Genomic DNA, 27667 nt, shown 5'->3' on the forward strand with positions numbered 1-27667 from the left:
TTGAAAGCCCTTCCTTCACTGAAATGTTGTGCCTTTGCTTCAGAAGTGGGAGTGTGGCTGTTCTGAGGGTGGCACTGGGGCAAATCCTGTGCTGTCCTTCAAAAGGCAAGCATGTTTTGTCTTCTAACTTTGGTGGCCGTCGTTCAGATTGGCAAAGCCTAAGGTCGCGTGGTTATCGCCCCAAGAGTTACAGTCCCGCTGAAAGCGGGCTCCGGCGTGGCGGACACCGGTGACATAGGAAGAAGAAAGTTCTGCACTGGAGACCTCGCAATTAAACATGTAGGAAACAAGTCATCTTTAAGCAGGAAAAGGAATGCATTCAGATGTAACGAAAGCACGTTCCTGCCTCTGCTTTCGAAGTTTGCAGAGAAAGGCGCTGCTGTGAACCGAACGCGCTCTCCGTCCCCCGGGTCTGGCCCTGGCGGGGCTCCCCTCCGCTCCAACACCGAACTGTCACATTACTATTATTAGTTGGTCGCTCTCCATGTGCCATGCGACGACCCAGGACCCGACACCGCGGGTATAAAGCCCCGCGCCGGCAGGGCCGGAGCCAGCGGCGGCGGGAGCGGCGCTGTGCGGGGCTGCGGCGGCGGTGAGTACGCGGTGAACGAGCTGCTGCGGTGGCGGAGCCCCGCCGGGGGCACCCGCCTGCGGGGAGGTGGCCCCGGAAAAGCCGGGGTGCCGCCGCCTGAGCCGCGGGCGGACCAACAGCGGGTCCCCGGGGGTCCCCTCCGCCGAGCCCTCCCGCCGCTCTCCCTGCGGCGTGCACGGCGCTGCCGGCACGGCGCTAGCCGAGAGCCGGCCTCCCTCCCCCGGTTATTTATAGCTCCGTCGTGCTTCCAGCCCAAAATAAGCCCGGGCGGCTGCCGGCGGTGGGGCGCGGGGTGGGGGGAGGGGGGCGGGCTGCGCCCCCCGCCGCGGCGAGGGGCCGGGCATGGCGTGCCGAGCCGGGCCGCGGGGCCGGGGCCGAGGCGGGCCGGGCCGGGCCGGGACAGCTGCCGCGGCGCGGGGCTCGCCTGGAATGCGGGCGCCGGCCGCGCGTCGAGACTTTTATGGAAAGTTGCAGCGCCGGAGCGGCGGCCGCAGCCAAGGGGCGCTCCGCAGCCGCCAGCCCGCCCGCCGGGACCGCGCCGAGCCGCAGCGGCGGGGCAGCCTCGCAGGTAAGAGCGGCTCCGGCCGCCGGCGGGAGAGAGGGCTCGGGCGGGATCCCGCGCTCCGCGTCGCTCCGCGTCGCTCCCCGCCGCGCACAGCCCGGCCCGCTCCGCTCCCTCGTCCTGCCGCGGGGCCCGGGCTGGCTGCCGACCCCCGCCTCAGCCGGACCCGCTGCGGCGGCGGCGTCTCCTCCCGCCGCCGGGGACCCCGCTCGTCCCGCCGCCCCGTCGCGGCCCCCGCCGCCGGGGACTCCGCTCGTCCCGCAGCTCCCTCACGGTCCCCGGCGGCCGGTTCCCCCGGACGTCTGTCGGGAGAAAGCAACCCGTTCCGCGCCGCGGCCCCGGTGGGGAGGGCGGGGTGGGCGAAGGCCGCCAAGGTCCCCGGCGTTGGGCAGCGCCTGGGGCCGGGCAGCCGCGGCGGCGCGGCGGGGCTGAGGGGACGCGCCGAGAGGGGCTGGCAGCGGCGCCAGCCGGGGCTCCCCGGGAGCCCTGGGGGCTCGGGCTCGGGGCGGGGGGCGCGGCTCGTAGGTGACTTGAGGTGGCATGGCTGCAGGTAGGGCTGGGTCCCCGGGGAGCCCCGCCGGGGCCGGCGCGTCCCTTGCCCCGCACACGGCGGCCCGGGGCCGGCCCGGAGCCAGGCCGGGGTCGGGCAGCCTTGGGAGCGTGCGGGGACGTGCGGTGCGGTCTGCCTTAGCGATTTGCTTGGTTATCTCCATCATGACTTAATAAAAAAGTGACTTGAAAATCCCTTCTGTTCATAAACCGCATGTCTCTACATAAAGAGGAGCTCGGCTTTGTTGGTGTGGTGTCCAGCAGCAGGGGCATAGGGAGTGTCGTTCACAGGTTCTGCTTCACCCCAAAGTGACAGCTGTAAGACAGCGTGGCTGTGAAGAAAATACTGGGCTGCCGGGACAGCTTATAAACTATTTATTGTCACGTTTGATTTAGGTAAATAAGAGCTTCTGCTAACACAGGAAACATCTGCGAAAAAAGCGTGTTTAATGAAACCTATTAGTATTTCGAAAATTAATTGGGAAATACCTGCATGCTAGAAAACACAGGAGTCTTAACCTTACATCTCAGGTCTTAAGAGACCTCGAATCTCTTAGAAAAACATCCAATGAAATGGAATTGTAAAATAGTAATTAGTCTTACAAGAGGGCCAAGCGTAGTAAGGAGCACACAGAAGTATGAGGGTATGTCTGGTATATGTAGAAAGCACAGTCTGCTGAAATACAAGAACTGGGTAGGTGGTTTAAGACGTGCCTAAGAAATACCTTCTCTAACTGCATTTGGAATATTTTAAGTGAGTAGTTCCCTCAGTGAAAGAAGTCAGACAATCTGTCATTTCCCGTACGTGGATATTCAGCTTGGAAACTCCTTTAACGAGGAACGGTGGTGCCCTGGCCGAGCCCGCTGGAAGCTAGCTGTGGGAAACGGAGCTGAAGGTTCACGAGGGCAGAAGGGCAGGTCAGGAAGCAATAGGGGTGACCCTTTGCTGTGCACTGAAGGCAGCCGGACCCGCTCAGAGGAAGGTATTACACACAGTCTGGTTTTTATGGGCATCAGCGCTACCAGCAGAGTAGGGCTGGTCAAGTGGAAGCAGCAGCTTATCCCCAGGAAGGGAAGCCAGGGGACCTCTCTTCGCGGCAGGGCCTTAGCACAGGCACGGTGACCACCACTGTGTTCAGTCTGAGGATTTCAGAGGACAGACAGGTAGGCTCTGTGTCCTGTTGTCTGAGAAGTAGCAAACTGCAGTAGTGCTTCGTGTCCGGTATTTTATCCCACCCTGATCTCTAGAAGTCCTGTCAGTGAAGTCAACAAGAGATGAGCTGAAATTATGCTGTTTCGCTTCAGCTGCTGTGACGCAGCGGGGGATGGAGGAGCTATGGCATGGGGGAAAACACACCCGTTTTTCTCGTGGGGATCTCGGTTCACAATTTACTGCCACCCGTGATTAGGATCAGCAGGTCACTTGGAACGTGAAATCATGGGCCAGAAGATCTCAGCAGGGCTTCCCCCGTAACAGAGCTCTGGAGCCCACGTACCCCGTAATAGTACCCAAAGAGAGTAAGGAATTAACAGACAGACCTTTTCTACAGAGAAGGGTGATTTTATTTGTTTAACACAGGAGCTGGACTGCCTGGCACTGTCACATTGAGAGTATTTATAGTTATTTAAACAGACATAGACAAAAATCCTTTATAATAAATATGTTTTTATTTAAAAAATCGTATCTGCAAGGGCTCTTACTAGCATATGAGACTCTCATATGCATATGAGGTCGTTGCATATGCTCATTGCATATGAAGTGCGATAAATTCAAAGACTGAGGAGAAGATTGTGTATGAAATTGAATTATCTCGGTCAGTTGTCAGTAAACATTCTAGTCTTTAATTAGGAAGACTTAATGAAGGAAATCAAGCGAGTGGAAGTATTGCATTTTCTATTTTATAAAATGTGAAGTTTAGACAGCTGGTGTTAATTGTCATAACTCACTGGCTTCAGCGGAGCTGACGGTTTATGCCAGTTCAGGATCTTCCCCTCTGCACGATAATTTTAGTATCTACTTTAGTATCTGTAATTTAGCACAACAACTGGTAGTGTCATTCCAGACGAGTTACAGCAGGGACGTAAATGCTGAACATCACTCCCCGCTCTCTTTCCCTTCTCTTTCCAGTTCTATTCAATATTTTGTTAAACATTTTAACATTGTGGACTGTGTTTTCCTCTCCTGAGGTTTTTGGCTGCAAGTAGTGAATTTCCAACTTTCACAATATGGTTTTCTTACATAATGGAGTCGTCCCTGCAAGCAGATCACAAAGAGGAGACAGATGGTAAACGTAACTTAGACTGTGCTGTGAAGGGCTTATTTATAACTCTCAGTAGCCATAGGACAGCAGGGGGGCCTCCCGAAAGGAGAAATCACAGAGGAACTAGACTTAAAGTCCTGGCTTCCTACTCCGGTTGTAGAGGGTAGTATGCAGTTCAGGAGAACGCTGGTGTTTTTCTGCGTCTCGTGTGAGGATGTTAATAACTCCACTGAAAATCAAGAGCTTCTGTGTTTTCTAATGAAGGGGAATTTTATTATTTATAGGAGGGGTTTTTTAATTTGGTTAAAGCTGCACAACATTTTTTGATCAATTGAGGACTCTGACCTTTCAGAAATGGAAATTAATTAAATTTAAGGGGATGGATTTTGGGACTTGTGAGCTATCAAACCTTCTGCTTTCCTTAAGGGTTTTCTATGTTCACTTTGATTATTTTGCCTAAAGTAAGGTTTTAGGGAGTCTGCATGAAAAGTTTAAGAAGTGCTATGATCATAACAATATGATAACTGATATCGGAGTGGTAGCTTACCCATTTACAGCAAACAAATAAGATGCTTGAAAACAGGCCATTTTTTTTACAGAGTTTTTCTAACCTGTTGCCCAGTTTCCTACGCATTATTGGTTTTGTATTAAATTTTCACTTGAAACTTCTTAGAGATCGCTCTGTGCGTCACAGCCAGCCAAGCCATCCTAGTAATGGCATTTTCTCTTCCATGCAGTTCCAGAGGACCATTGATCAAAGGATGGAGGTTACATTTCTCTTCTAGGAAAGATCTCACTGTAGACCTCCTTTGGAAGTGGAACTGCAGTCTAGTACTTTCAGTATAAATGTAACACCAGGCTAACGTTTCCTGAGATAGCTTGTTTAATCACAGGAAGGGTAAAATGTGGAGGGAAAAAAAATAATTACACTGGTGCCAGGTGAATGCTAGAGTGACGAGACTGGATAGGCAAAGAAAAGCCTAGTTACAAGCTCAATTAATTTTTTGATTGCGGTTATGTTTGACATTATAATCTGGGATGTTTCTGAGTGGGGAGCTTCACTGAGGAGCTCTTCCAGCTTTTCCTGATGTATGATGATCGCAGGAAATAAAAGATGTGACTGGATCTTAAGATTGGACAGTTCCGTAATAGGAGGGCAAATCTCTTGTCAAGTAAGTGCATACACAAGTAGACTCTTGTTGCCTCAAATAATAAGCTTTACTTGTATTAGGCGAACTCTGTGGGAAAATTCTTATTACAAAACAAGGAGATATATACACACAGCTTCAATATATAACTAGCTCCTCTCAAAAAAAAATTGCTAGGAAGTAGCTATTGGTAGAAAGTAAAATATGTTAAAGTTTCTTGGCTTGGACAATTTATTACCACATACTTTGGGAAAAGCTATCGGCCGATGATGAAGGCACTGTTCCTCCATGAGTTGTAGGTGTCAGGACTTCTTGACGTGGCCATTTGGGTTTTTTCAGCAGCAACACATGGACTGTGTGGATCTTCTCCTAATGATAAGGCAGATACAAAGGAGCTTCAGCCTGCTGTTGTTCCTGAAGCAGTGGTCACTGCCTCACGGACCCAAGCCAAACCTCAAGGAGTGCTTCTTGTTTTCTTAAAGGTACTGGGTTGTCTTTACTGGAAGTTGCTCCTCTGCCTTGAGGGGTGCCTGAGGCGGGGTCCTCCCGCTGTTCCTGCTCAAGGCTTAACTGCCACGGAGAGGGAAGGGCCAACATGGGCGGTATCGTGTTCAGTAATGCCCTACTGCTTCATATCCGTATCTTTTAGCATCAAAGGTGGAGGTAGGATGACTTGCAGATGCAAAATGTCTTAGCGCCAGCTGGCTAACCTTCAAGCATATTAAGAGTTAGTGATGCCAAAGAGCTGGGAAGTAGCCGAAAGTAATAGCAGATATGGCAGTAATCCAAATGGCAGAAATGTATCTGCCATCTTGAGGGCCCGCAACCTGCTGGACTGGCACATGTTTGGAAGCTCAGACAGCATGAACTTGCAAAGAAAATTTCTTCCAACATTTGCAATGTTAAAGAAAATTTCAAATTTGTTATTTGAGGGAAGGACTGAGTGCTGACAGCGATCTTAGTGACACCGTCAAGGGGTTCAGATAATCAGACCTATTGGAAAGGTTCAAGACAAAGTAGATCCAAAAGCGCAAAAGCTAAATTGTGTTCTCAGATTTGTAAATATAATAATCTTCCTACAATTAATTGCATATAGTAAGCAAATCAGAGTTTGGAATAGTCAGTTTTCAAATTACTTTAAGAGGAAGCCATATAGACAGGGTATGTTGGAGTCGGGAAGGTTAGCAGTAACCTTCGCCTGAGGTGTTTAGGTGAAATGGAACTCCTTGTGAAAGATTATCTTTGGGATTTACTTTTCTGCTCCAGCCCTGTATGAAGGCTTCAAGGTCTCTATGTCCCAGGCTGCTTCAGTGCATGAATTGCACCAGTGCACGATGTTCCTTTGTTTCCTGATGGGCTCGTGCACTAAAACTTTTATTCAGCTTCTGTATTTTAAGTATAAAGCTATAAGCCACAAGCGGGGAAGGAGAAATTAAAAACACAGAGAAGCAAAAGAAGGGAACAGAGAAGAACTTCTCTAAGACCTGCTTAGAAAAATGAGGAAGTCAAAGGATTTTACCTAGTTTTAAGGTTATACTGATCACAATGGGGATTTTACTTACACGCATGAAGCAGCTAAAGCTTAAAGACGTGCAAATCGGACTGCATGACATACGAATGTGTATTAAAGTGTATGGGGTCCTTGACACGACAAGAATGCTAGTGAAGTTATCTGCCTTTCTAGACACAACAGAATTTTAACATGCTATTGCTGATCTGGAGCAGTCTAAATAGGAACTAACGCTTTCAGATTCATGCGTTCACAAGTAACAAACTGAGGTGGCTTGGATTCCTGTCAGCCTACAGATAAGGTATTTGTCAACTGCGATTTTGGGGGGGAATGACTTTCCATGTTCGTTTGTTGAAAAGGAACACCCAAGTGTTCTCCAGAACGCCGCTGTTGAAGCTGAATTTGAAGAGTTTGGGATTTGTAAATCAGGGCAAGGATTGGTAGCAAACTGCTCGTGTTTCGTATATTGTGACTGCATTCATTTGGAAAAACATCCCAAGAGATCTAGGAATCTGACCGATCTGTGTAGCTACAGCAGCACTAACGAGCATTGATGACACTGGTGTGTTTTTGAAGCGCCATGTATGACATGACATAAAATTCCCATGTTTATAATGTTTGTAATTAAGAATTAGAGAACTTAAAGGCTAAGAACTACTAAAAACTTAACTTTGCATATCATGAAATGCCCTGACTTTAGTTCCTCTAAACCACAAGTGAGAAGTCCCTGCCAGCAGTAAGCTACTTTTCTAGCCTTTTTACTTCGAGCCCCTTCATTTGCCCCATGTTTGGCACACTGAGTTTTTAGGCTTGCCTGGGGCTCAGGGCATCGGTACAGTACAGACGGCAGTGGCACTGGAGTCACGTCATGATTTCCTTCCTCCCACCAGCTTTGTTAGACCTGGTGACTTAAAAGAAAAAGGGGGGGGGAGAAAAAAAAAGAAAAAAAAGAAGAGGCCTGCCCTGAACTTGACGTGCCTTTCTGTTAGGTTCCTAGAAAGTACAGTGTAATTTAAAATTTGAAACACTCTTCTCTTAAAAAATGCAGTGCAATTTCCAGCCCACAATTAAATGATGTAAAAAACTTTCTCTGAGGTATGTATGTGGTGTACGTACCTAACTCATTTCATAGCTTTTAGCCCTAGTTTTCCCTAGAATAGCCCTAGGGGAAAGGAAGGCATTACTTTGTGTTCCCCTATTGGGCGAAGAGCCGAGAGTCGCCAGCCCAGCTGAGAGTCAAGCAGGGAGGCGATCCAGCTGCATCTCTGAAATGCAGGTAGGTCCCCCCAGCCACGGGGCCATCTTCCCTCCTGTCAGCCGTATAAAGCATGAAGCAGCGTCTCCAGGAGGCTGTGTGGAGTTTTGGCGTGAGCTCTCTGCAGACTTCGTGCAACCTGAGCTCACTGGCTCGTACATCAGACTGAAGTGGAGCGGCGGAGGTGCGGAGCACATTCCTTTCTGCAAGCATGAATACTGAGAAAAACAGTTTCATAACCCACCAGTTGGGGCAGCCAGAGCTTGGCTCCAAGTCATTATTTTTTTTTTTTTTTTTAAATGGAAATTAAAAACCAATATCTGGGTCTATATAGAGGGGTTGTGAGCATGAATAGTGACTCGTAAGCTTGTTCTTTTAATTACTGCTGCATACTTGGAACCTATTCCTGTCTTCAGAAGCCTCAAAGGACCAAATGAAATTGTGATACATCGATTTCATCCTATGCAAACTCATTTACAGGAAGATGGTTAAAGCATCATTTAAAAGGAAAAGAAAGGAATATAACTACAACTGTTTCTTTCAGGTAGAAACTGAAAGCAATCTTAAACATACCAGGTGCAGAGCACAATACAGTAGCCATGAATGACATTGCACAGAAGACTGAGGTACGTACCAATTTTAAAGTAATCAAAGTAATGCTGTTCTTTACAAGTGATGCTTGCAAAAAGAGTAATTACAAACAAGTGTAAAAGACACACAATTATACTGGCAGCTGGCTGGTGTTGCAGTTATTTTAAGACAATGGAAGGGCGCTTGACAGTAGCTTAAGGAAACTTTTCTGATTTGATGGAATCTGTGAAACATGTTCTTACTGTTATTAAAAAAAAAATGAAGGAGGAGGGCAAAATAAAAGTACCAAAATATGAAGAAACTTGAAATGTTGGGGGGAAATTCAGGGTGTCATTCGCATCTAATTCTAAAATGTAAATATTAGGCTACTTCAAATATTTCTTCTACGTAGACTTGCTGAACAACAGGAACAAAAGCAGGAACAAAAACTATTGGTTTAGGTGGAAAATACAAAACATGGAATGGTTTCAGCCACTTTTCTCAGCATGGCTCTATCGAGAGCGTTGCTGTAGCCATTAGAGTAAAAAGAGAGAAAACTTCACGGTAGTTCTGAAAAGTGGGACCTTCCCTTACGGTTTGGGCACACACACAGAGCAAGCGTTGGCAAAGCAGCGGCCAGCAGTGGTATCGGAGTCCCGCAAGTCCGGTGATCTTGACACTTTATAACGCAAAGTTATATAACATAACGTATGTTGTATGTTAACATAAAGACTTCTGAGTTTCTCTAAATATTAAAAAAGTCAGTATATGATGCATTGGAAGTGTTAAATGAACAAATAATACTATTTATTTAAAAACCATCTGGGCTGCTGAAGTGTTGCAGAAGAAAACATACATATTGTTATTATACATCCGTGCCTTTATATCTGTTTTAAATGCTAGGGGTGGAGAGGGGCTTTGGTGACTGCGTATGATTCAAAGCAACAATATCAATCTGTATCTAATTTTTAAAGCCACAGTAATTGAAAATGTACGTTCACATAGTTCATATACTTGGTGACGGAGCTACGCATTACAATTACTTATAGCCTAAGTTTAATTCAATGCTAAATGTTGTTTTGGATACTTCAGTATTTACAACTATTTATGAACAACTACAGTGATGCTTAACTGATGATGGCTAGTGGCACAAAGTCATAATCCCAAAGGCACTTCTGTTTTATGTTCTTACATTCTTTCTAACCCAATCTAAGTATTTCTGTCCATCTGTTTCAACTTTTTCTTATCTTCATTTCTTCTATATCTTCACCAAGATTCTGCTTTCTTCATCTAAACCCGTCCAAAAATCCTATGTGCCCAAGCTTCACAAGGGTGATGTAAAGGATAAATTTGAAGCTATGCAGAAAGCAAGGGAAGAAAGAAATCAAAGGAGATCTAGAGATGAAAAGCAAAGAAGAAAAGAACAATATGTTAGAGAGAGAGAATGGAACAGGAGAAAGCAGGAGGTTATTTTCTTTGCCAATATTTTGTGTTATTTTAATATTATATGTGAAAATATTTTCACATTATTCTAAGACAATAATATTGGAATTTTACTTAAGGTGTACAGTTTACTTTCTGTGTTTCATCAACTAGATGAAAGAACTGCTTGGATCCGATGAAGATGATGACGCAAAATCATCTAAAATAGAAAAAGGTTATGTTCCAAAGCTAATAGGTATGAAAGGCCCGATTTTAAAGGCCACAAAATTCACTAGATAAGTAATGGTTGTAACTATTGTATTTCATACTGATGTATGTATTTCGTATTCACAGGAACAGTTAAAGGCAAGTTTGCAGAAATGGAGAAGCAAAGGCAAGAAGAAGAAAGAAAAAGAATGGAAGAAGAAAGAAAGCGCAGAATTGAACAAGATATGATTGAGAAAAGAAAAATTCAAAGAGAATTAGCAAAAAAAGCACAGGAGGTATGTTCATCTGATCGCAACAGTCCGGACATAATTGTAAACAATCCACACAAGAAGAAAGGTTTTGTATTGATCAGAAAGATTTGATCTTAAGATTTCCGATAGCGGTGAGTTACATGGGAGATGCTCAATGGGAGGGAAGTGGGGAACAATGTTCAGAGAATCTTCATCTGCAGTTCTTCATGGTGACAGTTTTTTCAAGCACTGAACTGGAGTTACAGATGAAACTGGGCAGGCATGAACCTGGCAGGGAAGTGAATCAGGCACAGGTTTTGGGGTCGTATGCGTACAAGAGTTTATAGACTTTACTCAACTGATTTTAAAATATCCCTTATATTTTACCAACCCTTACTTCAGCCAGGTTTTGCTTATACATTAGTGAATATAGTCCAGTGATAAATTAACTAAGGCAAGCAAGAAGAAATGGGAAAATGCCATAGGCAGGCAGAAATGAGACGATACTAATGCAGTAAAAATCATAAATCGTGAAGGTTCAGGGGATGTTTTATTCCTTGGCTGATCTGTGAGTCTTTATTGCATATATACGTGAACAGACTCCAACTTTTGTTGATGCCAGTAAAGCAAATTTTGTCTTTTGTAGAATTTTGCATTGGGGTATCATATTGAATTACTTTTGTAAGTTTTCTTCAGTGCTGCACATAGTGCCGTGCGAGTGAACATCTCAACGACAGACTAGAACCATAAGCAAATTTTTATTTAACCAGAAGACAGCAGTACTTAATTCAGATTTGGTTTTGTTGTAACAAAAGAAAACCAGTGCCAGAGGACGAGTCAGTTTTCAACAAGGACTTGGAAAGTACTTTCTACTACGAGTTTTAAAATTGTTAAAACTGGACTCTAACTGGAAACGTACCTAGCATATATTTAGTCTACTCTGAAAGGCAGAAGTACATACCATGTAGAATTTTAGAAAGTACATTAGTTTTAGACAGCAACACATAAACACACCATACGAAGCAAATACAGCGATAGGCTTTTTGCAGGAGTTGAGGGGAAGACGATGTCACTTGAATCAGAAATAACCAATGAGCTTGCTTTAGCTTTTTTCTTTTTACACAATTCTGGAGTGCTTAAATGAAGAATGGACATCTAAAGTCCTCTTCTCAGTTTGTCACTGAAGTGTTAAGACTGCTTTAGCGTACTTTCTGTATGATGATCTGTGTCGTGTTCCCTCTTCCTCAACATGCTAACCTGCCTGAAGTATTCCAGCAAAGGTTCGATCATTACCATCTCTGTGAATTTAAGTGCTACGTATATATCACTGATACAAAAAGAATTTCCAGTTCTATGTTTGCAAATCTAAGGCAAAGAGCCAAAGTAATGTAATCATGTGAAATTCTCATTTAATAGATTGATGACTTTAACAATACGGGAACTGAATCAGCAGCAGAGGTAATCAGATTTTTTTAAAGAAATGTTCACCTACATTTTTATTCACTTTGTTTCATTATTTTATTTTGGGCTGGGAAAACTTAGAAAAGGGCACACGAATACCTAATTGAAATTTAACCAAGAAGCTAACAAATCTTTGAAGTATACAGAACTATATGTCTGCACTTGAAATGAATTTATTTAAGTTTGAAGTAGAGTCTGCACTGTGAATATTTTGTGGTGGATAGTTAAAAAACACCGAAAATGTAAATATTCAAAGCCACCAGAATGATTTGAGGTATACTGGCAATGATAGTCTAAGTCCTCTCGCTTTGGAAAGTATCTTCTTAAAAGCTCTTTGCCTTAAACCTAAAAGGGGGTTCTGTCAATATGCAGATGTTTGAACACCTTACCTAGTTAGCTGCTTGTTTTTTAAAATTGACTAATTTACCATATGGATCTGGATTTTGTGTCTTGCAAATATACGTTTAATTTCAAAAATCTTGGTCCAAAGGTCCTGTTGTCTTTCACTAACACAAGAAATTCACATTCCTACTACAGTTTTGGAAAGACAAACAAACAAGAAAACCCAACCCATTAGTTTTAAGTTATTTGACAGTATCTCTGTTAATCATGGTATTTTGTGAAAAAACTGGGCAAAATATATTTTGGCAAGTAAGTTGTGAAAATAGTTTTGAAGCAGCAGCATCCTTCAAAACAAGCCTGACAAAAGCTCTCTAGAACTACAAGCTTGTTCCAACCACTGTATATATTTTACTTAGTAAATATAACACTGGAACTAGAGCGTGTTTCCAATTGCTACGTGTTCAAAATTTCACCTGTTCTTCCCCAAACTGTGAATATTTATAACTAACAGTTAACAGAAATACGTAAAGAGATTAAGGAGTTTGCCAGCAGTTATGTTTAAAATATAGTTCAGCCTTGATGCTCTTCAGATGTTACAAGAAAACTAGTGAGTGCCTCAGGCAGATGGGTTTAGTCTTGTTGTTAATACTCAACACAAGTAATTCTTTTGGAAGCTTTGGTGCACAAAGGCGAAACCAGCAGTTTCATTAAGAAATGGGTCTGTCTGGAAGCCAAGCTTTATGAAAATATAATAAATATCTTTTTGGACAGGAAGGGGATGATTCACTGCTAGTTACAGTAGTGCCTGTAAAACCCACCAAAACACCTGGGAAGATGAAAATAAACTTTGAGAACACAGGAAAGGAGAGAGCAGAACAAAGAGAGAGACAGGATGAAGAAATGAAGCTAAAATATGAGGAACAGAAACAATTCCTTAAGGAAACCAAGTGCCTTTCATTTGTCATGGTAAACCACTCATCTAAAAATACCTAAGAAATAATTATGTATAATTTCAGATGTAACTATTTCATTTTTCTTACACAGGGTAAAAGTGAAGATAATGAAACACAAGAGCCTCTGTCTCCTGGTAAGCTGAAAGTAACATTTGAAGAACTTGAAAGACAAAGACAGGCAAATCAAAGGCGGCAAGCGGAGGAAGAAGCAAGACAGCGTTTAGAAGAGGAAAAACGTGCCTTTGAAGAAGCTAGACAGCAAATGGTAAATATATGTTTTGTTCCTGCTGTTACAGAATTTTCACATAGGATATGCTTTTACATTCCCTCCTTAATCTGATTCTTCTTTTTTCTTATTCCTTAATAATATTTCAACCTGTTACAAGTCTGAAAATAGTATCACTGTAAATTTTTGAAAGACGTATTTTTGACCTTAGTTCTAAGTCAGTAACCACACTGGCATGATGCTTTAGACATTCTTTTAATAAAACAAGGAAATTTATGTATTTTAAATCTGGCAGCAATCTTAGCAGGTTTTATATCTACACTTTGTAATACCTTAGGCTGTAAGCCCTCAAGAAGATAATTAGTTGTCTGTTTTGTTCTCAAATAGTGCTTCAGATGTTTCGGTAACGAGTTTTTGATGAAAGCATTCTGTAGTAACAGAATGCTATTTGTTATTTCCATATTTATTTATAAAAGTGATAGAAAAAGACATCAGTTACAACTTTCCTCTTATGAAGGAAGGGAAAAAAGACAGGTTAGATCTTTTGTATGGATTGATGTAAACAACAATATACCCAAATTGTCAGAGACGTAGCTCACAATTCCTGTTTTGTATTACTTGCAAAACTGCCTCCATGTTTGTTCTTACTATAAGCCGGACTTTAGTTGGCTTTAGTTGATCTTATTCTAGATTGACTATAAACAGACCTCACTATAGTTTGTTCTTTGATCATACTAAAGGAATCACACACTTAGTATTAACATAAGACACACCAGATAGGTTAGTTCTATATTTCCTCACTTTAAAAAATGCTTTTGGAAATGGAGTATAGTGAAGTTCAGTATTTAAATATCTTTCCCCTGTACAATCATGATCATTATGACTTTGTTAATTCACATACAAAGAAGATGCATGAGAAATGAGATTTTAATCTTCGATGAAATCTTTGGAAACGTTATTTCTAGGAGTTTGTTAACTTCAGCTTATAAAGGGTATAATTATGAATGGACATTCCTGGCCAAACAGCTCAAGATCACTATGTTGACTATATTTCAAAAACATTCAAGAATCTGATGTTCTCCAAGAACAAAAACAAGGCAAAATAAACCAACACAGAACCTCCAGAAAGCTGAAACACTGAAATTCCCGACTGGTCCAAACCGAGAGGCTCCTAGCTTTAGGCAGACACCCAAATAGTAGTTTACTCCTCCACCCCCACCTCCAGTACATCACTTAACTTTTCTGTGCCAATAACCTTGACATTTAGTCAGTAATGTACTTTTTCCTTTTTATGTGGGGGTGGGCAGGGGTACTAGTGAAGGGGAAGAGGAAAGAAAATAAAGGAGAGAGAACTTCATTAAGTCACTAGCCATTCTAACGGGAGTTTTCTTCAGATCTCCCACCCTTAAGTATATGCCTTTATTAACCAAGTAACATAAAGTAGTTGACAGATTCTCTAATCAAAAGACATTTTCCAACATGCAGTTTTATCTTGTATCAGTGGTTGTCAAAATTTGAATTAAAAAGTTTTCTTAAAGGAGTTCAGCAGTTCATTTCCTTCAATCCTTTCTTCCCTATGAATTCCAAATAAAAGATTCCTGTAATTCCCTTAACTGTCTACCCCACATACCAGTCCCAGGGCTGCTTGCACTACACAGAGATCTGGGATATCAGTACCCTGACAGCTCCCAGGCAGTTTCCTCCATTAACAAATAAAGAACTCCGAGGTATGTTTTGAAGATGGTTCGTTCTTTTGTTCTTGATTGCAGTTTGCAAACCACAGGCTTCTCTTAGCAGACAAGTGTTCACTGGCAACAAGCAATAGTGAAGAGATCAGAGTATCTCAATTCCCTTTCTTCAGTGATGATTAAATGTCTAAAAAGAAAAGAAACAAAAAACTCAGTCTGGAGTAATAGCAAAGCATTAATCGATTTAGTTTTGCTCTAAAACTCTACAGCAATTTTTTAACTGGTAAGCGTGTTGGTGAAAACAATTTCTATGCAAATAAAGTCTTGATGGTATAAAGGTCTATGAAAGTGATGTAAAGAAAGTGAATAGGGAGTGATTTACAGTAAAGGATCCGACCCCAAGACAATAAAATACATACTTATTTGTTCAGCCTTTTCCTGATAACACATATGTCTTTGAATTACACACTCAACAGACTTTCAAGGATTATGGAAGCTACATGTAGGATACTGAAAGACTTTTTTTTTTTCTGCTCCCTGGCTAAAACCAAAGTTTCTTACAGGAACCAAACTCTTGATAGATTTTTACCTCTGGCACAGAAAAACCTTTATAAAAATATCAGAAAGGAATTAATGGAGTATTTATTTTCTATAAAGAATATTTTTATGTTTGCGTAAGTCCTTTCTGTTTTTTCTTCTCCTTCTTCTCTGAAGATGAATGAAGATGGCGATGAGGAATCTGAAAATTCTGTTAAAGAATTCCGTCCTGGTAAACTCAGACTCAGTTTTGAGGAGATAGAAAGACAGAGGAGAGAAGAGGAAAAGAGGAAAGCAGAAGAAGATGCAAGACGACGCATAGAAGAGGAGAAGAGAGCATTTGCTGAAGCAAGGAAGAACATGGTATGCCATTCTTGTTTACTATATAGTTTCATTTTTACTTAAGTCTCCGATGAACTAGAGAGCAGCTCTAGAAGAAAGCTTTAAAAACCGTTAGGAATGCATGCTTCATCTCTTTCATTAATTAGTTCACCTCACTATTTATTAGGAAGGTGGGGGAGGGGTAAACTAATCATGTTCCTTTACTGGAAATCACCACAGAACAAGCCCTCCTCACAGCAAGCCTAGAAAGGATTTAAAATAATGTAGTCAAAACCAGATGTTCTGTCCAACAGGTATTATTATGCTAGATGCAACAAACTTGGAAAGCAAAAGGTTTTCACAAGGAAGGTTTGTTGGTTTTGGGTTTTTTTTTGAGCAGTGGAAGAGCAACTGCTTTTACTTCTCCTAGTTTGTCTCCCTGCCTTTACAGGGTGTCCACCAATCAGCGCTTACTAGCTGAAGAATAATTAACAGCATACTAGAACATTGCTCACTGCAACTACAAACTTTATGGTCATCTGTGGCCCTTTAGGAAGGAAGAACTAAGAAAGCTGAACTCAGCTAATTGATGGTTTTATCGTATTTCATTGCTTGGCCAGAGAAACAGAAAAAGTAACTTGTGGCATTTACCATTAGACCAATTAGTAATATGGAACCTCCTTAGACAAATACAGATCTCTCTGATACGCAATGACTTCTAAAATTGATTATACTGAAGACAAGTTTACAGAGACCTAGGACCGACATACTGACACTGCCTGAAAGCAGGGAAAGATGCCCGATTCCAGAGGGCAGCAACATCATCATTTATAAAAAATAACGGTCGCGGAGCTTTTCACTGTGTTCTTCATGCTTATTCCAACAACTCCAAGTTTCAGCGGGCTTTTGGGTATAAGCCAGTTACTTATTAGGTGATGTTAGGAAATACAGTACTAAATTACACAACTGCCAACTTTAAGTATTGTTTGTTTCAAAAGGAAGGGCAAGACACGCCATTCAGAACTGTGGAACAACCAGCCCATCTGGCAGTGTCTTCCGAAATTCCCCTCTGTGGTTTTATTGGGAAAGTCCAACTGCATGCCTAATAAAAATTTCTTCATCATTCAAAGCAATGCTTTTGAGACAAATTAAAGCTTTCTATGACTACTAATATTGCTAGCAGTGCTCCCTCTGCCTGAAAATTGGGACAAAGACAAGACCTCTACCCTGAAAGACTACTCAGAGAAACTACAGTGTAAATTTATACTTGATAATGTACTGGTAAGCAATTATGGAAAATAGTGTCTGTCCAAACCTCCAAAGACAGAAAATAGAAGCTAAATCCACTTAAAAGAAAAAAGTGCTGCTGGACTTCTGCCATCACAATTTTTATGAAAAGCCAGCAGACAACTGAAGGAAAGCAAAGAAAGTACGTGCTGTCTTCAGGTTTTTCCTGCTTTCTTGAGAATGAATCTCCTTTTTTCTGCCTCAGTGCAGCAAGAACCTAAGCTTAAGTGTTTGGGCAAGAAAAATCTCACTGATTAAACAGGGTTTAATCCATTAGATGCAGCACAGACTATGATTGCCCTGTAACAGCAGAGTGAAGACATTCAGTAATGTAAAAAATTAATTGAAAATGTATTTTCAGCATATACATTAATGGAAAATTTTCTGTTAATTAGAATCCTGATTATGAACACATTTTCTGTTACTTGTAAAAGAAAATATAAGCTCACGCTTTCCCTATTTTCCACAGCTACACAATGTAGCAGCAATGCAGATGTGCTTTTAAACGTTTTAAGAACATATTAGTCATCCCTGTAAGAAGCAGTAAAGCCTCACGTTCAATTTTTATTTAAGCATTTAAATTAAGTAGTTATTTTAGAACCTTTTTCATGTTTGTTAATTTTAATTTGGTTTTGAAAGTATAGACACACAGAAGTAGTAATATTGTTGCTGGGACACACAAACGCCACCTCCTTTTGGAAGGATCTCCCTATTTCATCACATGGACTTGTGCTACAGCTACACTTCCATGCTTCCCACCATCAACGTGATCCCCTTCAGACTGAAGCATTCATCTTTCATCCCTGTCAGTCCTGTTCCGTTAGGGACTGCATAAAGATCCCTGTCTTAGCACGAATGAAAGAACATTCTACTTCTTGTCAGTCACTGTTTGCCCACTGAAAATCCAGTAACTGCTGCAAACTGCACCTATTACAGGACTGTTTCTCACTACCACCTGTTCCCACTTGCAGAGAAAAATCCCATATGGTCTCAGTTCACAAAATACAGCTAAAAGATTTACTGAACTAACCACAAGGGTTTTTGTGCATCCCACAACTCAGCTGAATTTATTCCTGTGTTTTTTAACCAGGAATAAGTTGGCTTACTGTCTTTCCATAACTGATTCAACAACCCAGAGCATACAGCTGCGAGTGTTTGCCAATACACACAGCTTCTGAGGTTGATATGTACGTGCATTGGTAAATTTGAATTAATGCTTCTATTCACTTAGTTCCGTATCTTGGAAGTGACGAGCGTATGAACTAATGCATCACAAAGCAAGAGACTCTCACATTTCTTTGGTAATTTAGCTGTGGTTAGCCTCTGAAAACTATGTGGCTATGCATTGTTTTCATTAAAGGAAATAGCTTACAGCTTTGTTTTTTTACTCCAGTTCTCCATAACACAATTTCATCAAATATGCTCATATTATGCAAAACGAATGAGGAATGGAAGGAATGGTGGGGCTGAAGTCCAACTCTAAGTTTACTCAGAGGGAAAATCTGAAGGAAAGCTATAGTGAATAGCAGTATTTGAATGGGACTGGCCCCAAAAACTATTGAAAGAGCTGTGACAAATAAAAAGGATATGGGCAGAGTAGGTCGTGACAGCGGCACAAACAGCAGCGAAGGTGTAAGTTACAATGGCAGTAAGTAGCGATAAAGAGAAAAGGGGGTGCAAAAGAACCTTTTAAAAATAAATTTCTGTTTCTTTATAAAGCTAATCAAAACACGTTCTCAAATGAAAGTTTTGCTCCTGTAATTCTTTCTAGCATTTGACTGGCTGCTGTTGGGAATGCCTACAATGCGAGGCACACTGGGCTCGCCAGTGTTTGCCACAAGGCTTTTCAAACATGTGCTGATTAAATAGTGCCTAAAGCCACATCAGCACAGTTCTAGATCTGTGTCTGACCTCGTCTCACACATTCATCTACAGACTGTTCCTCTTGAGACAATCTTTGTTATTAAGTTTATATAGTTACATGCACAAACATACATTTTATACGTTTTATCAAGAAGTTATTTTAAAATCTTCAAGCATAACTCATGTCATGCTACCTGGCCATTTTATAGTATACAGCTTCATTTTTCAGTAATACTTGGCTTCAACAAATTCAGTCTTATAAAACACTTCTTCCTACACTCCCTGCTTTTGGAAGTAACGTAAGTCACCTTTCCTAGGCCCTATCATCTTCTTCTGAATTAGTCTACAAAATAAGCAAACTGCTTATGAATGACCATCAAAGCCTGACCCTACTCTGAGAAAAGGACAGAAAGGAGGAAGCCCTTGCTCTGGGGTTGTACAAAGCAGCAGGCCGGCAACATCACTTAGTATAATCAATTTGTGCACAAGAAGAGTTTCTTTTAGAAAATTCTACTCGGTTATCCTTACTGGGAATACTAATATTGCTTACAAACAGGAGTAGAGTTCAGTTTGCTTAGAAAAAGATTCCAGATGTATGTACTTCGGTGTTAAGAGCAACATTTCAACACAAGCACTTCGTCCAATGATAGTCTGGGAAGTAAAGAGGAACGAATTGTTTCAGGTTGCAAAGCTGCATTTAGAGGACATCCTCGCCACCACCTTGCAAAAAAGACTGCATTTTAATGAACACCTTCAGCTTCATTATAAAAGTTTAGCGTTGTAATAATGAAGAGCTAAAGTCAAATCCAACACACGCACACCCCCCAACACACTCCCTCCCAAAACATTAGAGGAATACCCACATCGCCATACTGCATCGTGCTGGACTGTGGCAAAACATTTGGTTATTGTTACGTACTAAAGGTGTCTCAGCAACGCTGTGATGTCATCACAGGTACCTTCTGGCTGTATCATTAATGCTCTCAATTTCCAGCAGGTGCTGGATGATGAATCACCAGAAATGTTTAAAACAGTCTCTCAAGAATCTCTCGTACCTGGTAAACTGGAAATTAACTTTGAGGAGTTGCTGAGACAAAAAATGGAAGAAGAAAAGAGACGCACAGAAGAAGAGCGTAGGCAAAAGTTGGAAATGGAAAAGCAAGAATTTCAACAGCTGAGACAAGAAATGGGAGAGGTTTGTATAGCAAAGGGTGTGTTAAGCATGCTCGGAATAAAAATACAATAGGTCAGTTAATTACTAAAATCTCTAACATTGTATAAAATAAGACACATTTTTTTAATCACTAATCTACCAGGAAGATGCTTTTATCCCTTGCTACCCTTGAAGTGAAAACACAACTTCAGATTTGTAATTCTGTATTACAGTCACTGATGAAAATTTTACAGTATTACTAAACCAATGACGTAATATTTACAATATTGGGAGAACAGAAACATCTAGTTCCCAGATGAATACACAAAGATGAAAGGAGGGAAGAGCAAAATTCTTGCTTTTCCCCAAGGGAATGCTGTGTTAAGTAATTAGGAAAGAATTAACAGTGCTTCAACTTATTTCTAATCAGTGTATCGAGACTGTCACAGTTGATTTTAAAAATCACACACAAAATTTGCTTTGCATACCAAATGGCTCAAACACCATGTTCGTGAACTTTACACTTGAATTTGATTTGGTTGTGGGTGGCAATTCTTTGTTATTCCCCTTTGAACGTTAGAGGACTACATTTATTTATGTTAAGCAAAGCTAGAGTAATAAAGGCTCTAGATTGCAAATTCTTCAACTGAATTTTGTATTACATCCTGGGGAAGAAGGGAGAGACAGGGACACCCAACTACAATGCACGTGCATCTTTAATGTCAGTCAGAAGTCTCACAAAGAGGGAGTAAAATATCAACAATTACAGCTTGAAACATGGTTTGACTACCAGGATCAAGATCTGCCAGGATCCAGGCAGATCACAACTGCCACTTGATTTCCAGCCACGACATCCTGAAATATCAGCTGCTTTTTACAGAATTAAAAAAAGTAATTATTTTGTGTTTGACAAAGTGGCTGTATCTTAGAAAATTATTTCATATCATATTGCAAGTCAGAAAGGTAAATTACAGATCCAGGACAATTAAGTTTGCCTTGCTAGGTGTCTGGGTTTCCGAGTCTGTGAAGGGTAGTTTGTTGACAGCAATCCTCAAACAAAGGGCACATTCAAGAAGATATTTGAAAATCTATGTCAAGTTTATATGTGATTCAAGCGCAGTAAGCCTGAGACTAGCGAGGGAAAAAAAGAAGTTAGAGGGAAAAGGTCTCTGTGCTGATTTCAAATAACTAAGAGACATGTTGAAGTGTTTTAATTTACACCTATCTGGGGGGAGAACAGGTAGCAAAAATGACTAGGGCTTTTATCCACCTTACACATTCTGTCATTTCTGAACAGCTGGAAGAAGAGTCTGAAACTTTTGAGCTAAGCAAAGAATATGAAGAATTAATAAAGCTAAAAAGAAGTGGTTCTATTCAGGCCAAGAACTTAAAAAGCAAGTTTGAAAAAATAGGACAATTGTCTCAAGAAGAAATACAGAAGAAGATTGAAGAAGAACGAGCTAAGAGAAGAGCAATGGATGAAGAAATCAGAGAAAGGGAAGCTGAAAAATTTCAAGAGGTAAGCTGCATTCTGCATATGTTAATGATATCCTTAACTAGCACACTAATGATCGGGGAGCCGACAGTGCTGCTGCTTTCACCAAACTTTGCTGGATTTCCAAAGTGTTTTTCTACCTTCTTTCCTGTTCCCTCCTTTGGACGCATGAGGAACTCTCACCTCAGCATCCCTAAAGGAAACAGCATCCATTTATGATCACTCATCTGCTCAAGCAGAGATCTGTGTTTCTGCTCAAATTCCTCAATTCAGCATCTTAACAACCTGAAACCTGCCAGCCTGAGGGTTTGAAACATTCACATTTGAGAACTGATCTGTTAATCATCATAGGAATTGCTTCTCCTCTGAACTCTAATTCATTCTCAACTGTATGAGTTTAAAAAATCCCACCAAAACCAAACAATACCATTTCAAGATCGAGTCTTTTTATTGTCTGTACTCACTTCTCAGGGTAGAGCAGAGAAGGATGCCTACTTTTCTATGCTTCAGACTGGAACCTCTTCCGTATTTTCAGAGGGGAAAGCCAAGAAATAAAGCTATCAGTCTAACCGGTAACTCAGCGCTATGCTCATTGTGACCCAAAACACCAATGTGAGCTTTCATGACATAATCACATGGTAGGGCAGGAAACTGAACAGTAGTAAGCCTGACCTGAGCCTCCTTCTGAGGTTCCTGTCCACAGCAGTCACTCGCTTCGGCATCATCTCAAAGCCCATCTTTTATTTCTGAGCTTTTAATTCGGTGACTGACACTGCAATTATGTTTTTATAAGGTCAACCTGTGTTAGGTGTCGAAGCTACCATAACATCATGGCACGAAAGTCAAGTCACTAAGGACTTATCATTGCCACAAGACAGTATTCAACTTCTATATGAAAATAAGTTTTTAGAAGTATTTTCCTATTTAACATTTTTAAAATTACTTTTTCAAGTATTTTGCTCTATGCCTGGGATAAACTCTTATGAGACTTGATCTTAAACCCAACATTAAACAAACCTCTAAGAAAAGAGGACACTGGGCAGCTTTGCTCAGTTAAGAACTACTGCTCTACAAGACTAGTTTTATATCATACACATTTAAAAAGGTAATAACTAAGTCCTGTTTCCCCTCCCCCCCGCCAAGGATGATGAGGTAGATGTGAGACCAGCCAAGAAGTCTGAGGCTCCATTTACTCACAAAGTAAACATGAAGGCCCGTTTTGAGCAAATGGCAAGAGCCAGGGAAGAAGAGGAGCAGAGGAGAATTGAAGAACAGAAATTACTACGCATGCAGTTTGAACAAAAAGAAATTGATGCGGCGTTACAGAAGGTATAAATTACAAAGTACCTTTTCTTCAGCCATAAGTGTCATTTAACTTAGCTCCTGATTACCACTGATGGCAGCACTGCCAGAGGTATGAAAGGAACATCACACTTGTTTGAACAGCTGCTGTGAATTGCCGCAATAACATAAAACAGCTTTTGGTGTTTTCACATTCTTGAAGAGTATGAGACAGATACTGCAAAGAAGGTTCATCGTATCCTTTGAGTAGTCTGAAAAAGGAATCTACATTCATGCCTATTTTACCCCAAGATTCCAGCCTCATTAAAATCCATTTCACTGCCTGTTCCATATCCAGATTCAGTGCATGACGTTATCTAGTGAGCATAGGGGTGGCATTTCCCCTTCTCAGAAACATGGTAACTTTTCCGTAATCGCATGTGTGTCATTAGCAGTCGTACTGCTATTGCCACTTCAAGTGTTCTAAATCGACTTATTTTGAAACAGAAAAGGGAAGAGGAAGAAGAAGAGGAGGGAAGCATTATTAATGGTTCTACTTGTGAAGATGAGGAGGATCAAGCTCGATCTGGAGCTCCCTGGTTCAAGAAGTCACTGAAAAACACATCAGTGGTTGACGGCGAGCCAGTGAGATTTACAGTTAAAATTACCGGAGAACCAAAACCTGAAGTTACATGGTGGTTTGAGGGGGAAATGTTGCAGGACTCTGAGGACTATCAATATATTGAAAGAGGAGAAACCTACTGCCTTTACTTGCCAGAAACCTTCCCAGAAGATGAAGGGGAATATATGTGTAAAGCAGTCAACACCAGAGGCACATCTGCCAGCACCTGTATTCTCACCATTGAAAGTAAGAGTTAGCATTTTAATTCGCTTAATTCTCAAATATTCTTCTTGCAGCTTTCCTATTACAAAATCTAATTATCTCTTTCTCTTAACCCTTTTATTTTCTAGCTGATGACTACTAATGCTCTCCTTTAGCTGGAATCTTTCTTCCCCTCAAAACTTTCTTACTGCATCATCTCTCTCTCTGATGGGGCCAACTAAAGAAAGCAAGGATATGCATTGATTTGTCATACCTACATCAGATAAGAGTAACCTTCAAATTGTGAGAGCGTCCAGGTTCTTTGCTCAATACAAAGCATTAGTATTAAAAGCTAAAAAGAAGGAATCACTGTATGAAAGATCAACTAAAGGAAACGCTGAATTATAATAGTGCTCCCCCATTTGAAGACCAACTGTTGTGTAACAGTATAAAGCTAAACACAGTCTGGAGACTTGGGTAGTAGCGTAAATCTGTTGGTACATTTTGCATGAACACTGAATATTTAAGCTGTTTTCCTGTATCCCAGAGGCACCGAACTGGCAAAAGGAAATACTTATTGATGATTTTCAAAACGCCCAGTGTACTATTTTTAAAGAATAAAAGATGACATAACCGCTCACTTCTGTTGTTTTGTTTCAAAGAGCATTAGTTCTTCTGTTTTAACATGGGCTTGCATTTAAACTCTTATGCTCTTATCGACCTATGCAGTTGATAATCCAAGTAAAAACTATCTCAGCAAAACTTGTCATAGTCTCTATGGTACTGGCATTTGCTTGTAAAACTTCCATTTTTTCATTGCTTAAATGATACAGGAACAGTTGGTGACAAAATACGAGCCTATCATAGCCAAGGTGATAGGAAGCAAGCTTTAAGAAAAATATTCTCAGAAAGTGCCTAACTTCTCAATCTTTGTTCTCTCTTAATGCAATAAATCTATTGTTGCATCTCTAAGCATTGTCTTCCTAAGGCTGCTGTACTACTTTTCTCTAAAACCTCTTGATATCAACACTAATGTCATCGTGCTAACACCGAGTTTTCAGCTTAGCTTAAGCTTCTGTAGGAGTAATTTTACAATCAATAGTCACATTTTAAGTTAAAGAACATGTGTATAAGCCTTAACATAAAGACAAGGTAAGGCTGCAGCAAGTTAAATTTATGCAGTCATTTCAAAAATAAATTTCCCTGTGGCTGAATCTGCTGACTGCTTTTTGTAGTTACCTATTGGAAGTCACTCTTTTGCCTCAATAAAATAGTTACAAATTCAGACATGTCTTGAAAAAATGGAAATAAGCTGCATGATGTTTTGAATGAATATTTATCCTAATAGCCGTATGATGTTTTGCTTCATTTCATGTGGGCGATGTTCATTCACAGAAGCACTAGTTGCTGCAATCTCTCTCCTCTGAAGCTGGTATTTCAAACTAACCAAGGCAGGGATAGGAGCATAAAGAAGACAAAAACGTTGCTATTATCCATCAGTTTACATTTATTGAGAAAAACCATACAAAAAAACCATTATACAGTTAACGTGTACCCATATTACATACAATGTCAATGCAAGCTCAAAACCACATTTTTGTAAAGCATTCAATTTACCTCAAGTCCAAGCTGCATCTCCCTAAGACACTGTTTCCATCACAGTTGCCTTTTAAAGCCAATCTTCTTTTTACACACGGGTAGTTTCTGCAGAGAACACTTTTCTCAGGACGAAAAGGCATTTCACATGCACGCAAGAGAAATATTTGTGCATACATAAGAGTCTTACAAGCTATTACTAGGGAAGAGGGAATCCTGTCAACTGTGTGCTTTCTGAAAAGCCCAGTCCTCCCTTCCTCCCCCCACTTCCAGAAAAAAAGCAAAATAAAAAGCTTTCAGCATGCAATGGAAAACTTAAAAATTACTTTGGAAGAGAACAGGGGAGAAAGTTTCTATCATCCAATAAACACCACTAATAAAAAGATGAAAATTTTCAAGATAGGCTGTGCAAGTGAATAATGATCCTGTCTGCCCAGACAACTTAAACAGATGACTTACGATCACACTAGACTGAAGATGATCCACCCAACATTTTATTTCATGACCTATTGAAGTACAGGCTGCAAAAAGTGATAAGAAAATGCTTTTCCTACTTTGAATATTATGCTTCCTTCTTAAACTTTTTGTACTGTTCACATTCTACTTAATTTGTGGGACTCTAAGGCGGGGAGGGGGAACAGGAAACATTTAAAGACACCTTTTGGACAAGTTCATTGCATTTGTAAGGAAGCCCAGTTATCTTTTTTCTATCGGGACAACTCCAATAATCTAATTTTCAGTTCTCCTAACTATGAGTTTGGAGGCAGAATTGAAAAATAAAGACTATGCTTAGCACAAAAGAGCATGCCTGCAAGCCCAGCAGCGAGAAAGCTGGAAGTCAATACACCTCAAATGCTAACACACGAACATCTCATCTTCCACACACTAGCAACATCCCAACAAACTGGCTTTTTCTTCTTTATCTCCTCCCACTTGCTAAATTTACAATTGAAAGACTGTTAAGATATTTAAGCAACAACAGTTGAAGTAACGTTATCATGTAAAAGGAAGTGAACAAATGACTCACCCCAACACTAAATTCACAGTATCAAAATCCAAGTGGTACACACCTAACCTTTTCTCACATCAAAAATGAAGTTACATATTAAACTACATATGAAAATATTAAGTGGCTTGAGAAAAATCGAAGCACAACTATTAATTTAGTTCAAAAATTCAATATATCTAAGCTTGGCTGTTTAGAAGAATAGAAATAGAATAGATTGTTCATATTATTAAATCACAGTTTTAAAAACTTAACAGATTATGGAACATTTATGGTCAAACAAATAATACTTTAAAGAATGAAAAGTGATCAAAACAAAAATTATACCCTACACCATCATGTATGGGATACATTTCAAATCTGTTATGCTTTTGCCAATTTTACCTTCTACATGGAGCCCTTCTATGGTCCATGCTCATCGGCTCACCAATGGCATACACTCAAAGGATTCCTCTTTACTGGTAGTAACTATCTCAGGACCTGATTCTATGAGCTATGATTTGGTGCTTGCAGCATCTTCAGCACTGTGTGTGAAAATGAAGGCAGTATTTTTGAATATTTTTCTTTGATGTACAGATAAGCAGGACTTTTGAAAGAGGAGCAGCACATTTTAGAAACAGAATAATCAACAAAAAACCCAAAATAGATGCTGCTTTACTTTAAGCTAAAAACAAAAACAAACAAAAAACCCAACAACAAAAACCAGAAACAAAAACCTGTACCAGACCATCTATAAGACATACAAACATTTTAAACTATCAGAATATACAGCAATTCAGTTAAAGTATCAAGAAACAGGATACACTGACTGCTATAGAGATAAAATATTATTTGCTGTACTGTTAACATTTAAATGGTGCACATGCTTTCAGTTAAAACATACTGATCTCTGAAACTCCAGAATCTGTTTTCCTACCATGTCAAGTATGAATAAGCAAACTAAGTTACCTAAAAATTCCACTAATGCGCTATAACTGTAAGACAAGTTATCAAGTTCAGTGATAACAACAAAGTCATATTCTTTATATTCAGGTCTTACGGGTTTGAGTGGGTATAGTGCCCTATTATAAAAAACATTTGTGAAGGCTGTTGACATTTCTAACCGAAGTAATTACTGCATGTTTTTAAAGGTTTTGATTCTTTAATTGCAACAATTAGCTATTTGAGGAAAAATAACAAAAATTACTTATTCTGCTCAAGTTTAATGACTGCAATCTACTCATCTTCTCTAAAAAAATAAAAAATAAAAAATACATATTTACCTAGAAATAGAAACAGTTGTTTAAGAACTTAAAAGACTTTCCACTG

The 27667-nt window shown here is 40.6% G+C and overlaps 2 protein-coding genes across 65 annotated transcripts in view; one reads left to right on the forward strand and one right to left on the reverse strand.

The window, feature by feature from the left end:
- The first annotated feature begins 30 nt into the window (after positions 1 to 30).
- On the forward strand, positions 31 to 24397 carry NEXN (nexilin F-actin binding protein). Of its 46 annotated transcripts, none has more exons than XM_075097919.1 (14): positions 351 to 592; positions 8422 to 8503; positions 9722 to 9913; positions 10044 to 10125; positions 10224 to 10372; positions 11744 to 11785; positions 12902 to 13096; positions 13175 to 13348; positions 15712 to 15897; positions 20000 to 20200; positions 21456 to 21677; positions 22797 to 22982; positions 23442 to 23802; positions 23907 to 24397. In XM_075097919.1, exons 2-14 carry the CDS (start codon positions 8477 to 8479, stop codon positions 23918 to 23920), a joined length of 2031 nt encoding a protein of 676 aa, XP_074954020.1. In that variant the 5' UTR covers positions 351 to 592; positions 8422 to 8476; the 3' UTR covers positions 23921 to 24397. The 46 variants fall into 46 exon arrangements, with proteins under 46 accessions (XP_074954059.1, XP_074954045.1, XP_074954020.1 ...); XM_075097923.1 differs by having other exon boundaries at positions 20003 to 20200; XM_075097921.1 differs by having other exon boundaries at positions 503 to 592; positions 8426 to 8503.
- The window catches only part of FUBP1 (far upstream element binding protein 1), a 36806-nt gene continuing 23357 nt past the window's right edge, over positions 14219 to 27667 (reverse strand). For 5 of the 19 annotated variants that reach the window (XR_012661269.1, XM_075097968.1, XM_075097974.1 and 2 more), the window contains one exon: positions 14219 to 15184. Coding sequence is in view for 9 of the 19 variants with exons in the window: in XM_075097968.1 (XP_074954069.1) it covers positions 15167 to 15184 (18 nt within the window). In the remaining 10 variants the exon portion in view is untranslated. Of the gene's footprint in view, positions 15185 to 25244; positions 26884 to 27667 lie in introns of those variants that run through there. The other 14 variants (XM_075097971.1, XM_075097965.1, XM_075097962.1 and 11 more) reach the window with 5 other exon arrangements.

The sequence above is a fragment of the Phalacrocorax aristotelis genome, chromosome 6, assembly GCF_949628215.1.
Source record: "Phalacrocorax aristotelis chromosome 6, bGulAri2.1, whole genome shotgun sequence".
NCBI lineage: Eukaryota > Metazoa > Chordata > Aves > Suliformes > Phalacrocoracidae > Phalacrocorax > Phalacrocorax aristotelis.

Coding starts and splice junctions, on each gene's coding strand:
- NEXN (XM_075097912.1), top strand. CDS start 1,053: ATGGAAAGTTGCAGCGCCGGAGCGGCGGCCGCAGCCAAGGGGCGCTCC. Junction 8,504..9,721: donor ACATTGCACAGAAGACTGAG/GTACGTACCAAT, acceptor ATCTTCACCAAG/ATTCTGCTTTCTTCATCTAA. Junction 11,786..12,901: donor GAACTGAATCAGCAGCAGAG/GTAATCAGATTT, acceptor CTTTTTGGACAG/GAAGGGGATGATTCACTGCT.